Source organism: Dendronephthya gigantea, unplaced genomic scaffold (genome assembly GCF_004324835.1).
Source record: "Dendronephthya gigantea isolate DGI-Jeju-01 unplaced genomic scaffold, DenGig_1.0 000994F, whole genome shotgun sequence".
Classification (NCBI taxonomy): domain Eukaryota; kingdom Metazoa; phylum Cnidaria; class Anthozoa; order Malacalcyonacea; family Nephtheidae; genus Dendronephthya; species Dendronephthya gigantea.
In genome coordinates, this window is record NW_021164004.1 from 1 (window position 1) to 12,297 (window position 12,297).

Here is a 12,297-nt window from a genome sequence, read left to right on the forward strand (position 1 = left end):
AGTCGATTGGGCTAATTATTAAACTACGAGTAATCAACGTTTAACAGCTCTCAATTTGGGCGATGTTGAAAAATCATCATAACAACTAAGTATTTATATTTGTGAGTTGACAGTGTACTTCGTCAACACGACAAATGCAGCAAACTAAACTAAGCTTGTTTTTCAAGCAATGAAACATTGACATGAACGATGGAATTTGATATGATTTCAATAAAATGTACAATTGTATTGAAGTTCAACATAAAGTATTGAACTGTCGTGTTCATTCATGCTGTCTTCTGCAGTTCTGCTTTGTCCCAAAGGATTGTGAATGTTTATAGCTTCAGATTCTGAGATGGTTAAAGGCACTTAGTTCTGAGGTGAGCACTGTTGCCAAGTCAGTTTTCCTAAAAATCCCAATATAGCTCCCAAAAAATCCCAAGATTCCCTATTTTCCCCCAAAAAAATCCCAAGATTTTTTTCATTAGTCCCCAGGTCCCCTCATCAGGCGAAGTGTTCAGCCATGCGCGTTAACCGAAGCCTGGCGAAATACTTGGTCTTGTATAAACGATAGGAAGAAACCTTCTCACTGATCTCAGCACTTAACTGCTGTATACTCTGTATGGTATTAAAATATTTAGTGAATAACGTTATACCGAGCAGGCAGATTAATCAGTATTACAACTATCATTATTAAAACATTATCTTGTCTCTATTCTAAAAATCCCAAGAAAAATCCCAAGGTCTTAAAAAAAAAAATCCCAAAAAAATCCCAACAGCCTTAAAAAATCCCAAGATCTTGGGATAAAATCCCAAGGTTGGCAACACTGGAGGTGAGGTGAAGGTGAAGGTGAAGGTGGAGGTGAGGTGAGGTGAGGTGAGGTGAGGTGAGGTTAGGTGAGGTGAGGTGAGGTTAGGTGAGGTGAGGTGAGGTGAGGTGAGGTGAGGTGAAGTGAGGTGAGGTGAGGTGAGGTGAGATGAGGTGAGGTGAGGTGAGGTGAGGTGAGGTGAGGTGAGGTGAGGTGAGGTGAGGTGAGGTGAGGTGAGGTGAGGTGAGGTGAGGTGAGGTGAGGTGAGGTGAGGTGAGGTGAGGTGAGGTGAGGTGAGGTGAGGTGAGGTGAGGTGAGGTGAGGTGGGTGAGGTGAGGTGAGGTGAGGTGAGGTGAGATAAGGTGAGGTGAGGTGAGGTGAGGTGGGGAAGTGAAGTGAGCTAGGTGAGGTGAAGGTGAGGTGAAGCTTAGGTGAAAATGAGGTGAGGTGAAAAGAGAAGAGAAGAGAAGAGGAGATTGCAAATTGAAGATTCAAATTGTTTGGTTTGTGGAGATGGCGATATTTTCTGCGGCTGACAGACGGCGTCGCAGAGCAACGTACGAATCGGGTGTAAACAACATGGTTCGAAGTAAGTTTGTTTTTAATTTTTTTGGTTCTTTTGTTAAATTTCTTTATTATATGCAGTTTAATGTGTTGATTTAGTTACTGAAGATCTCGTTCGTAAAAGGCAGAGCATAACAATTGTGAGTTATCGACGCTTGAGGAAGTATCCTTGCATCAGTTGGATATCGAGAGGTGAGAATTAAAGATTTCTGATTTGTTGATGGTTTGAAAGTCAAGAAGAAGGGAGTTGAAAAACGATCAATGATATAATGTTGTTATGTAGAATTGAAATTCTAGATAAAGTTTGTCGTGAATTGAAGATTCTCTATCTGCAAAGCAACCTAATTCCTAAGATTGGTAGGTAAATCTTTAAATTCAGCACCATGTAATCTGTACATTAATTCTGTTATTGTGACCAGAGCATAATGCACTTTCCTTTCCCCAACCTTCGAGAGGCACTGCTTGTCATCATCCTCTATGATTTCAGAAAATGTTGGTAGATTGAAGAAACTAGAGTGTCTCAATTTATATAGCCTTGAATAACATTGAAAAGGTTGAGAACTTACAAGGTATGTATATTCTTAGTCTAATATACACCACAATCATAATACCATATAAATTAAGTACCATACATTCTGTTTGCAGTTTACCAAACTGCATCCTGTTATCATCCTGTTCTATGCAATATGTATCAATTATCTCAGCAAATGTCTCTAATTATTCAGGATGTGAATCGCTGCAGAAGTTAGACTTGACTGTCAATTTTGTTGGAGAATTGACCAGCATCGAGAGTTTAAGGGTTAATTACCGCCTGCAAGAATTGTACGTCATCGCAGTTTTGCTGTAATACACTTCCTTCACATTGATACCAATGACCTAGCTAACATTTTTGTTGTGATAATGCAATTTATGCTCCCCTAGGTTTCTGACTGGCAATCCTTGCACACAATTCACCAGTTATAGAGAATATGTGATAACAACATTGCCTCATTTGAAAGTAGGTCTTGCACGATGTGGTTGACCCGATTTAGAAAACAGATATATTGGATTTCAATATAATTTGTGAGGAACTTTTTTCTGTTCACATCTTTCAGACTTTGGATGGAAGAGAAATTGAAAAATCTGAAAGGATTTTGGCAAAACAAGTATGTGTAGTGCTTTTGAAAATTTGCTCACCTTCAATTCATCTAATAGCTGAATCATTTTAGGATTATGACAACATTGTTAGATTGATTGTTGATCAAGACAATGATTACAAAAAGGAAATTGTAAGTGTGTGATCTAATGCCACTGGATTCAAATTTGAAATTCCGATCACAAGACAAACTGTAACAGTTTGTCTATATTTCCAAGGAGAGTAAAAGAAATCAACGAGGAGATGAAGAAAGAGACCATTTGTCAAAGTATTTCTTTGCTATTTCTGCCAGATGCATCATCACCTGTGACCTGCCCTTATATAATCATGGTTGTTAAAAGAGCCTAAATTTTTGTACATGGTGTTTTGAAGGGATAAAAGCAGTGAACATGAAAAGGAGACACAAGATGATGCAAGGTAATATTATTGATAATTCTGCAGCAAAAAATTGCATGTTTAGGATACATTAAAGTGGGCTGATTAACAGTATGTGAGAGGCATTATAATACATGCTCTCATCCCAGTTTCTGGCAAGAAGAAGTTGAATACACACCAGAGTCAAGGGTTGAAATTCATAAGCATATGGAAGAAAAACGAAAAAACAAAGAACAGATTGATAAAAGGTAGGAAGAACTCGGAAGAAAATGTGATGGTGGTCATAGGAGATGTCACGATTCATAATTTTAATCTTCATTATTCCTGTTTTTCAGTGCAGAAAAAGCACCAAAAGAAGTGAGATTTTTCGCTAAAGACGGCAGACCTTTGAATATAAACCAGGGGAAGTAAGTCGAAAGATTTTCCAGCTGTTGGCTGATATGCGTCTTGTCTTTAATTCAGCGTGAACTCGTAAGTGTTACTCAGATACAGTCAACCCTTTTATTTTCTAGACTCGACTTTAATTTCACTGATGACGAGGAAAACAATGTGTTTCTTTTTGACCTCGCCTGTCCAAGGTAGGCGGGCTAAACAAGCTAGAGTTTGCCAGAATAATCGAACAGATATAACATCCTTTTTTTCTTTTATAGGTATCTGGATACCTCCTTAATCAATGTTGATGTACAAACGAACTACGTTCGAGTAACAGTTAAGGGAAAGGTAAAATGAACACTCTCTCAACAAAAGACTCCATCTTAGCAACAAAAGACTGCTTTTCCGCATATATTTATCTTCGTTTCATCTTTGTTTAGATAATGCAGCTAGCGTTACCAGAAGAGATCAAACCTGACTCAAGCACAGCTAAGCGTTCACAGGTTACAGGGAATCTTCTCTTGACTATGCCGAAGGTAAAATGAAAGACCATGCCTGCACAGTTCTCGTTTTTGCTATAACTCGTTTAGAATGATCTTAGGTTAAATTCATTCATTAATTAAAAGGAATTATTCGACCAAAACAAGAGAGGAAAGCCGTGCCCAAAGAAAGTCTGAATGAAGGCAAAATAAACGGCAAATATATGACAGGGTAAGCTCAGAGACTATGGAGTTAAATAAAATTACGAATGACTTGAAATAGCGCGGTTTACTAAATCAATCCATAGCACATATTGACGGATATAATTTATGATTCTCGATATGCTTCCACAGAAAACAGCAGGAGAAACTAGAAGTTGATCCAAGCGTAAGAAAGGATGTCGACTTTGGTAACATCGTTTGCGATAAAAGCAAGGATTTGGAAAAGATTAAGTACTCTTCAGGACGGAAATGTGCTGATGAAGAAGTGGAAGATGAGGAATTTGTTGACGACCCAGACGTTCCTCCGCTTATTTAGGATCGACACCATGCGAAGCGTTAGACCAAATATTGCTGTGAGAAATATCCCCTAAGTCCCTGTTTTCATGTCCCTGAGGTTCCCTCGTTATCCACACGGACAGAAAGGGAAACGGATCAGAACAAAGAAACTTTGACACAACCCTAACTTGTCAACTCAGGCATGCAGATAGACGTGACATAATATTTTGATATTGTCGCTGTACGCTGTTCTGTTGTTGTTGTTCCATACTCTTCCACCATTTCCATATGTTTGTGAAATACAAAAATTCAACATTTCGAACCAGTAGATGTAAACCTTGTCTTGATTTCATTTAACAACTGACTACACTGGCTTTCCTGATGAAGACCCTGCTCGAAACATCTTAACTACTTTATAGGTATACAGCATTTGATGTGAAACAACATAGTTAGCAAATGTCACATTTCTCGATAATAGGTTTTCATTTTTTTAACCTCCCCCTGGAAACATGAACCTGTCAGATATTTCCCTTTAGGACATCTCCTCTCCTCCAGGGGGGGATAAAAACTCAGCTCTCCACTGTGACCCCCGCGGAATATTTTTGCCTATTGCCTCAGTGAGGGTAGCCCAGGACATATAGATTAGGAGTATCTCGTCATCCGATGTGTTTTAAATCGAGATTCATCCTGATTCTCATTCAATCCAAATTCTCAGTACAGTTTATCATGCAAACAGTTTTATGCAAACAACGTTTCCACGCAATATTTCTGTTGTCTCCAAGAAGTGGGCCAACACTATTGAAAGACATTGGCATTCGGGGTAAAATGATGTACATGTCCGCAGTCTGTGTTTATGGACGTTTCAAGTATGCAAGCACTTGATTTACTCGAAATAACGTTGAAAAACAACCAGTTTCCACATCAAAAAAGCGTCTGGGAACACTAAATCTGACAAGAAACATTCTCTCTAACGGGAACAAATTTGTTTGGCAAACAGAGTTTCATTTCAGGAAACATCGTAAAGACAAATGTTTCCGGCGACAATATTCGTGGTTTGCCCATGGCAAAAACGTTTCTAGCCTACGGCCAAGTGCCAACTGTGTTTTTGACTGGCGACGGTCCTAATACAAGCTCAATTCATGCAGTTTGTATTATTACCCACCCGTTTCACCTGTTCTAAAACGCTATCTAAGGTTAATTCTAAAATTTAGAAATGCGCTGTAAAGCGTCACCAAATTATATTCTGTGCATGCTGGGCTAGGGATGATTGAGGTTTGATATATTCAAAATGGCTGATCGTCGAAGAACGTACGAAGTGATAAGCGAAGCGCAGAGGAAGATTCTTTGTGACTTCTTCGATAAAGGCATGAATTCAACAGCTAGTAACATGCAGAGAACTATAGTGGAGGCTTCTGATAAAGCTAACGTAACTGTAGAACGAGTGAAGGTATTTATTTTTGTCTTTGAAGTTTAGATGGCGTGTTAATTTGCATATTGACGCAAGTTTTGAAATAAACGCGTTATGAATATTGTATATCTGTAAATACGCACTAACTACACTTGCTATTGTTAGCTACACCTATAGCTCTGTGGCATGAGCATTGTACATTTGCACGGGCATCGCAATTCGCAAAAACGTAGGTTCGATAACTTCGATTCATTCTAAAGACCAATTCATCATTCATTCTTGTTTATGACTCCACTCGAAATTAAAACCCTTAGAACCATAATTCTTTTTGAAAAACATTACTGTAATCGTTTGTAGAAATGGATTGGAAACGAAAGGCAGAAACGAAAAGCCTCATCTGCTATTGGGACAGATTTACCTGGTGAGACCTCTGGCTTGGCAACAAGAAAGTGTCCTGTAAAGCGTGGGACCACAGCATACAACCTTTTTTGCTCGAGCATGCTTACCTCAGGTTAGGTTCATAATAATCTCTCATTTAATAAGCCCCCTTTCAAATAAGCCAAATTGTACTATGTTCTCTGATCAAATTTATAATGGAATTATGAAAACTTATTGAACTTATCAATCCCATCTATTTCAGGGCCTTTTTGGCTTGTGCTGAGGGGGATTTATAGAGGGGACCTTGTATCATAAAGCATGAATGAAGAATAGAGCATGTCTCAATTGTGTTGGTGTGTAAGGACAATGGACTAAATTGCAGTATCTTATATGGTGCTACAAATATTTTATATGAATGGTGCTATAGTATATATGTTTTATAATTTGCAGATGAATGTAAACAGCTTACAAACTCTGAAAAATTAAAACTCACTGTTAGTACATGGAACTCACTCACCTCTGAGGAACGAAGTAAGTGGATTGAAAAAGCAAAAGAGCTACAAAAGGTTGTTGTCAGTGAATTATCTGAAAAGGAGTGTAATCAGAGAATCAAAAAAGCGAGAAAACAACTTATCTCCCAGGTAATACACCTATACTATTGTTTGTGAAGATGACAATGTGTTGAGACCTAGTCTTCCAAAGCTCCAAGCATGAATATTTTAAAATTGTTAATTTGGTTTATGAAATTGAATTGGCATTGTTATTGTCCACTTAATAATTGTTCTTGTCATAGAATATGAACTTGATGGAGGTTAGGTGTAATCATGTATTTTACAGCATAAAATGTTCACATAATTTTTAAGTTGAATATAAGAAGGTGCATGCATGGACCAAGGTTTTTTTATAGCATATATTTAAAACACACCTAAATATATGCTACAAATATATTGTTGCTCTGTGGCAAATATTTTAGTGATAGCTGGCTTTGTAGAGCATGCGCATGCCTCTCTTCTCCGCAGAGGTTGCTAGCCCTTCTATAGACTCTTGAAATTAAAAATGTTATCTTTGTATGAAACACAACAGTTTCTATTGTATGTCTTCTAAAGAGTGTAGGTTACTGTTTCAAACCTAATATTTCAGGTATATGGGTCTAAATTTACAGGTATCCAATCATCCCTTTGATTTCTGGAAAGCTAACCTTTATTAAGTTAGCTGTATATGCAAGCCCAAAATTTAATTTAACCTTAATTAGTAAAATGTGCATGTGACTCTCTTTTTTAAATTGAATTGGTATATATTCATACATGTGTGTGTGTAAATTTGTACTGGCTTATAATTTTTGGCCAAACACCACATGGTCTTTGTGTATCTTTATATGTTTTGTACATTCATTTGTTTCTTCAGCTTGCATATATGGAAACTCTTGGCTGCGAAGCATCAGTCCTGCTCATGGATCCTAGCGATTCATGCAAGCTTAAACAATATGGGACAGAGAAAGGAATGAGATTTTTGGAAGATAACCAAACCATTGCTTTGAAATTTGGGGAGTATGTTGGTAAGTCTTCATGCAATCTTAAATTAAGTTATGTACCTACAGGTGTTACTTTGAATATTTAGTGGTCGGTATTAATATCAATTTCAATATTAATATTTGGTTGTAAATTATGAATAATAAGGTGTTTTTTAGCAAATAAAACTTCTGATCAATTAACTAATTGTCAAAAACTGTACTAATACTTTTGTTATTCTTTTCTTTAGACACTTCACACAGAGTTAATTTCAAAGTTGATGATGTTGCAAAACTCTTCAACAAAAAATACAGTAAGCATTTTTTAGTATCTCAAACCTCTTTTAATGCTCGTTGATTGGTTGAAACTTGATGCAATAATTAGTGGAGCGGTACATATTCACATATTCGTTCTGACCGACGGAATTTTTTTGTACCTTCATTTGTTTTCGAAATAAAACCGCCAGGTACAGTAGAACAGATATATGAATATTCGTCCCAATTATCGCGCTGCTTTCGTTCACGTTTATGGCCCGGCATCTTGTTCGTTGTTGTTTGAATGTGGGTTTGCAATAGTTTGTACTTTTCAAACCCACATTCACACCTGCAAAGATAGAACCAGGATATTTCTTTTAATAGATATCGCTTGCTTTTACGCTTATTTGAACGCGCTTTTCTTTATATTACGGCCAGACCGGTCCTATTGAATTTCTATACTGAGCGGATATTTCTAGTATTTCAAGAACTCTGCGTTTACGTGTATCGTTACGTTTAAGTGTATCGTCATGTTCATCTGCCTAGCGCGCAAATTGTTGTTTTACTGTTATATTCATAAGGAAACACTCTATTTCAATTCAAAATTTGACCGGTCTGACATTTTCGCCACTTAAAGGAAAGCCCCTTATGAATATATACATTATCGGATAGTGATTATCCTAATGCACAATGCTCGTGCTTTTTGAGTAATGTAAACTTTTTTTTTGGAAATTCCCAGGTGAAGCATGTGGAAAAGCGTCCTCTCGGGTACCATACAAAAAGGGAGGATTTGAAGTCACAGGATTGCCTGACGCCCTCAGTTTCAAGAGACCAAGTGCATATGGGCAAAAACAAATAAATGCTATAATGGAAAATGCTGAAAATATCACATTCATCCTATCCTCATTACCAGACAAGCGGTCGGAAATCACAACTGTTGAACGAATGCAGCTGTATACGAGTATTTTGAGTAAGATTATCAACGAAGATAAAGTGGCAGATTGTTTATCGCAAAATCATAAAATTCAAGAAGAGGATTTGGAAGTATACGACTTTGATTTAAATGAGGAAGAATTTAATATCATTACAACAGAACTTAGCCACTGTTTTGGTAATGATGCGATGACTGCATGTAAAAAAAACTATGAGGTAACCAGAGCTCATTGCGGTTACGTTCTGCCGGTGTATAACACGACTAAAGCTGAACCATACTGGCTCTTTTATCACCCTGGTAAAGCAGAAGAAATTGAAAATCTTCAGGCAGATGATAAAATTTTTGGTTACTGGCTTGACAAGGACAAGACGGAACAAGAACTGTGCTACAAATTACTTGTCGAACAGGACAAAACATTCATAGTAGCCTTGAACATGATCAGCAAAGATCAAGAAAATCTTGGAACACTGAGACTTCGAAAAGCTCTTGAACTCAATTATGGTGCCAAAATAACAATGCCACCTGATTTTGACATTACAATCAGAGAATGCTTAAAACATCAAGGGTTTTTGTAAATACAGTACGAAGGCTTTCATTACTCAGTTGGTTATGACTGCATTAACTCGTTCCAATTCCAGTTTTTGGGTCATTGGGTGTACATGCAATAGTTTTGCTTTGGTTTGTTAATAAAAGTACACTGATTTACAGATTCACGATGACTGTTCCATTGTTTTTTGTGCTAGACATTGACGCCACCCTACAGAGGGATTAGGGAAAATCTCAGATTGATCTGCAAGGCTTTTATGTGAACCCTAATTTTTGGATATTGAACTTCGTTCCGGCAATCACGCAGTCCTTGCAGGAAATTTTATCACCACTAAGACCAAAGCAGCCTAGATTTTCTGTAGGGTTAACTTCGGTTACAAGGGGTTTTAGGTTACAACAGTTTACTTGGTAACTGTTTTACTAGATAGGATATTCTATATGTATTATTTTTTCATATTCTATTAATTGGACAGTTTAGCCATACAAAACTAATTTAAAATAACAGTTCATTTTTATGTACTGTAACTAAAAATGGATTGACAACATGAACAGTGGTGTACATAGCTAGCATCAATAATTGGAGGGGGAGCAATATTCATATATTCTTGTGTTCTGCATTATCAAATTCTTCTCAAATGTATTGTCTTTACAGGCTGTTAACATGAATAAAAGAATATTCCTGCCTGTTTCCCACCCAATCCTTGATGCTAGGATATATTTACCCATACATGGAACTCAAATAACTTATTGCAGTATTACACAGCCAAAGCATGGCTAGAGCACCACTAAAACTTATAGTTGCTTAAGATGGTGTAAAATATGTTTTAACACATCTATGCTATTGCTACTACTTTGGTCTATTCCTCTTGCTATGTCCGCTACAGATTTAAATAAATTGTCACCTTTAGTATTGGCACTTATATTGTCAATTAATGAAGCTAGGTTTTGCACATCATTGCGGAAAAGAATTGTGTTTTCTTTTTTGATGTGCAATGCTTTGTCTAAACTAAAGAAAACTGGCTGCAAAAACTTGTTTTCCCTGGATTTTCTATGCAAAATGATATTATGTGATTGCAAATCTCCATGACAAAAAGCATTTGCATGCATATGCAACAGGCCTTCAGTGATACCATGAATGATAGAAATCCAGCGTTCCTTAGAAATGCTGTCTTTGCACTTGTCTTTTATAGCTGCATACAGTGAAAGCATAACACCAAACTTTGAAGAGCCATAAAACTTTGTCACAAGCAGGAATGGCTTGCAATCAAGACAAATTCCCAAAACAATAGGCAAAGAAGGATGAGAAGGCAATCTTAATATTGATTTCACCTCACTTTCAATGTTATGTTCACATTCTCTTACTGCAACAGGAAACCCTCTGAAACGCTTTAATTGTAAAGTTTCAACAATGCCATTGTTGAATTTACATATACCAGTGTCATGCACGTCAATCAGCTCCTGTCTTTTAACATGCAGAGATTTTGGTATATCATGGTTAACTTCTTCCAGTACCGGTACTTCCTTTTCTAAACAAAAAATTGAAGCTATGTAACCAGCAATGAACTTTAGAGTACTAATGTTACAGTCTTACAGATTCATCAACAGTATGACATCCAATATGACATCTATGTTTTCTGTATTAGCTACATAGTAGGAGCAACTTAATTAAAAATTTAAAATGCATGGTATATATGAGGCTAAGAGACCAAAACCATAAATAGAACAAGTGACCTCAATATGTAGCCTTATCAACAAACTTTCTAGCAGTAACTAAAACATGTTTTACATGAAGGTACAGTGTGTGAGATCACAGTTAATAGAATATACATGGGTTTACAGACTACATAAAAGTACAATAGAACTCATTAATTATGTCAGGGAACATTTATGCAAAAAATTGCTCCTTATTCGTCAAGTATCTATTGTATTTTCAACAAATAAACCAATAGTAAGGTCTGAATTAACATGTATGATGTACAGAAGGTTTTGCATCTTGTACTCACCAAATGATCCGTCGTCGAATGATCCGCCGCCGTTCAGGGATTTGGGGTCAGAGACACGACGAATTCCAGAATAATAGTAAACATGATTACTATGTTTTCTTCTTACGCTCGGGAAAAATCTTCGAACTATAAAACCACACTCTCTCTTAGAAATATTTGGGAATTTTTCTGTCAGGTCGTTCAATACATCAGAACATTTCACACGAGAATACAAATCAACCGCATAAAAGCGGGAAAGCCTGCAATATGCATAAAAGAAACATACGTTTTAATATATTTAAATATTTAATTATGCAAACGATATTAATATAGCAATATAGCTGCTATCTAGAATGTACAAAAGCTGTGAGCTTACCAGGTAGCTCGAGAATCCCTCCAATCTGATGGCAAAAACTTGAACTTTGATGATTTTGAGGTATTCGCCATTCTTCGCACCTTCTTATCAAGGCGCTTGTTTGCGCTTGTGTGCAGGCTGGGCCCTACCAACCAAGTGAACTCAAATTTCGTGACGTATGACCAAAGGGTGCTGGACAAACCTTAAACGGTGCTGTTGCAAACCAGCTCGATTAGGAGTTCGGGTTTAGATCTCGTATATATATAATAAAAATGAATAAAAAGAGGCTTCGCCATTGATTTTGATCTCAACAATAGGGAGTCTGTCAACGAAGTGTTATTTACATCATGGACTGAACCCCACCTTAGTAACCGAGCATATATAAAAATATACGTCGAGCAGATAGCTATATGTGTGTGTTTTTGATTTCTGACCTATACATCTTATATAATTACTATGATCAGCAATAAATCGTTGGTAGAAACTATGAAAACTGAAATCAAACAATTATGCCGTGGGTATTGGTTGCATTTGAATTCATCACAATTTATTAGACTTCATGCTCAAATTTGCAATTGGTGATCAGCAATAGATTTCTACATGCAAGCTCAACAAAAATGTCTTGCATCGACAATTTGAAGCTTGCAAGCGGTAAAAACAAATAGTCTCAATTAATAGCCTTCTGTATATACTTAATCTCAAAATGGCCATTTTACAGCTG

The 12,297-nt window shown here is 36.9% G+C and overlaps 3 protein-coding genes across 5 annotated transcripts; 2 read left to right on the forward strand and 1 right to left on the reverse strand.

Moving 5' to 3' along the window:
* Positions 1-1,367: 1,367 nt before the first annotated feature.
* On the forward strand, positions 1,368-4,447 carry LOC114544848 (protein tilB homolog). The gene is given in 19 exon segments (XM_028563347.1): positions 1,368-1,377; positions 1,452-1,475; positions 1,478-1,544; positions 1,636-1,709; positions 1,840-1,877; positions 1,879-1,921; positions 2,078-2,174; positions 2,274-2,349; positions 2,447-2,497; positions 2,561-2,620; positions 2,706-2,755; positions 2,860-2,904; positions 3,012-3,110; positions 3,198-3,269; positions 3,375-3,440; positions 3,513-3,582; positions 3,675-3,770; positions 3,861-3,945; positions 4,068-4,447. Coding segments are annotated over 18 exon segments (1,089 nt in total). The 3' UTR covers positions 3,912-3,945; positions 4,068-4,447.
* A 995-nt stretch (positions 4,448-5,442) lies between these two features.
* Positions 5,443-9,450, forward strand: LOC114544847. 3 transcript variants are annotated; one of them, XM_028563343.1, is made up of 6 exons: positions 5,443-5,658; positions 5,977-6,130; positions 6,448-6,638; positions 7,402-7,552; positions 7,756-7,818; positions 8,499-9,450. In XM_028563343.1, exons 1-6 carry the CDS (start codon positions 5,500-5,502, stop codon positions 9,266-9,268), a joined length of 1,488 nt encoding a protein of 495 aa, XP_028419144.1. In that variant the 5' UTR covers positions 5,443-5,499; the 3' UTR covers positions 9,269-9,450. The 3 variants fall into 3 exon arrangements, with proteins under 3 accessions (XP_028419144.1, XP_028419145.1, XP_028419147.1); XM_028563344.1 differs by lacking the exon at positions 5,443-5,658 and adding an exon at positions 5,794-5,848; XM_028563346.1 differs by lacking the exon at positions 5,443-5,658 and adding an exon at positions 5,826-5,852.
* A 141-nt stretch (positions 9,451-9,591) lies between these two features.
* Positions 9,592-11,675, reverse strand: LOC114544846. The gene is made up of 3 exons (XM_028563342.1): positions 11,598-11,675; positions 11,243-11,481; positions 9,592-10,765 (listed from the first exon to the last, which is right to left on the reverse strand). Exons 1-3 carry the CDS (start codon positions 11,666-11,668, stop codon positions 10,032-10,034), a joined length of 1,044 nt encoding a protein of 347 aa, XP_028419143.1. The 5' UTR covers positions 11,669-11,675; the 3' UTR covers positions 9,592-10,031.
* Positions 11,676-12,297: the final 622 nt, after the last annotated feature.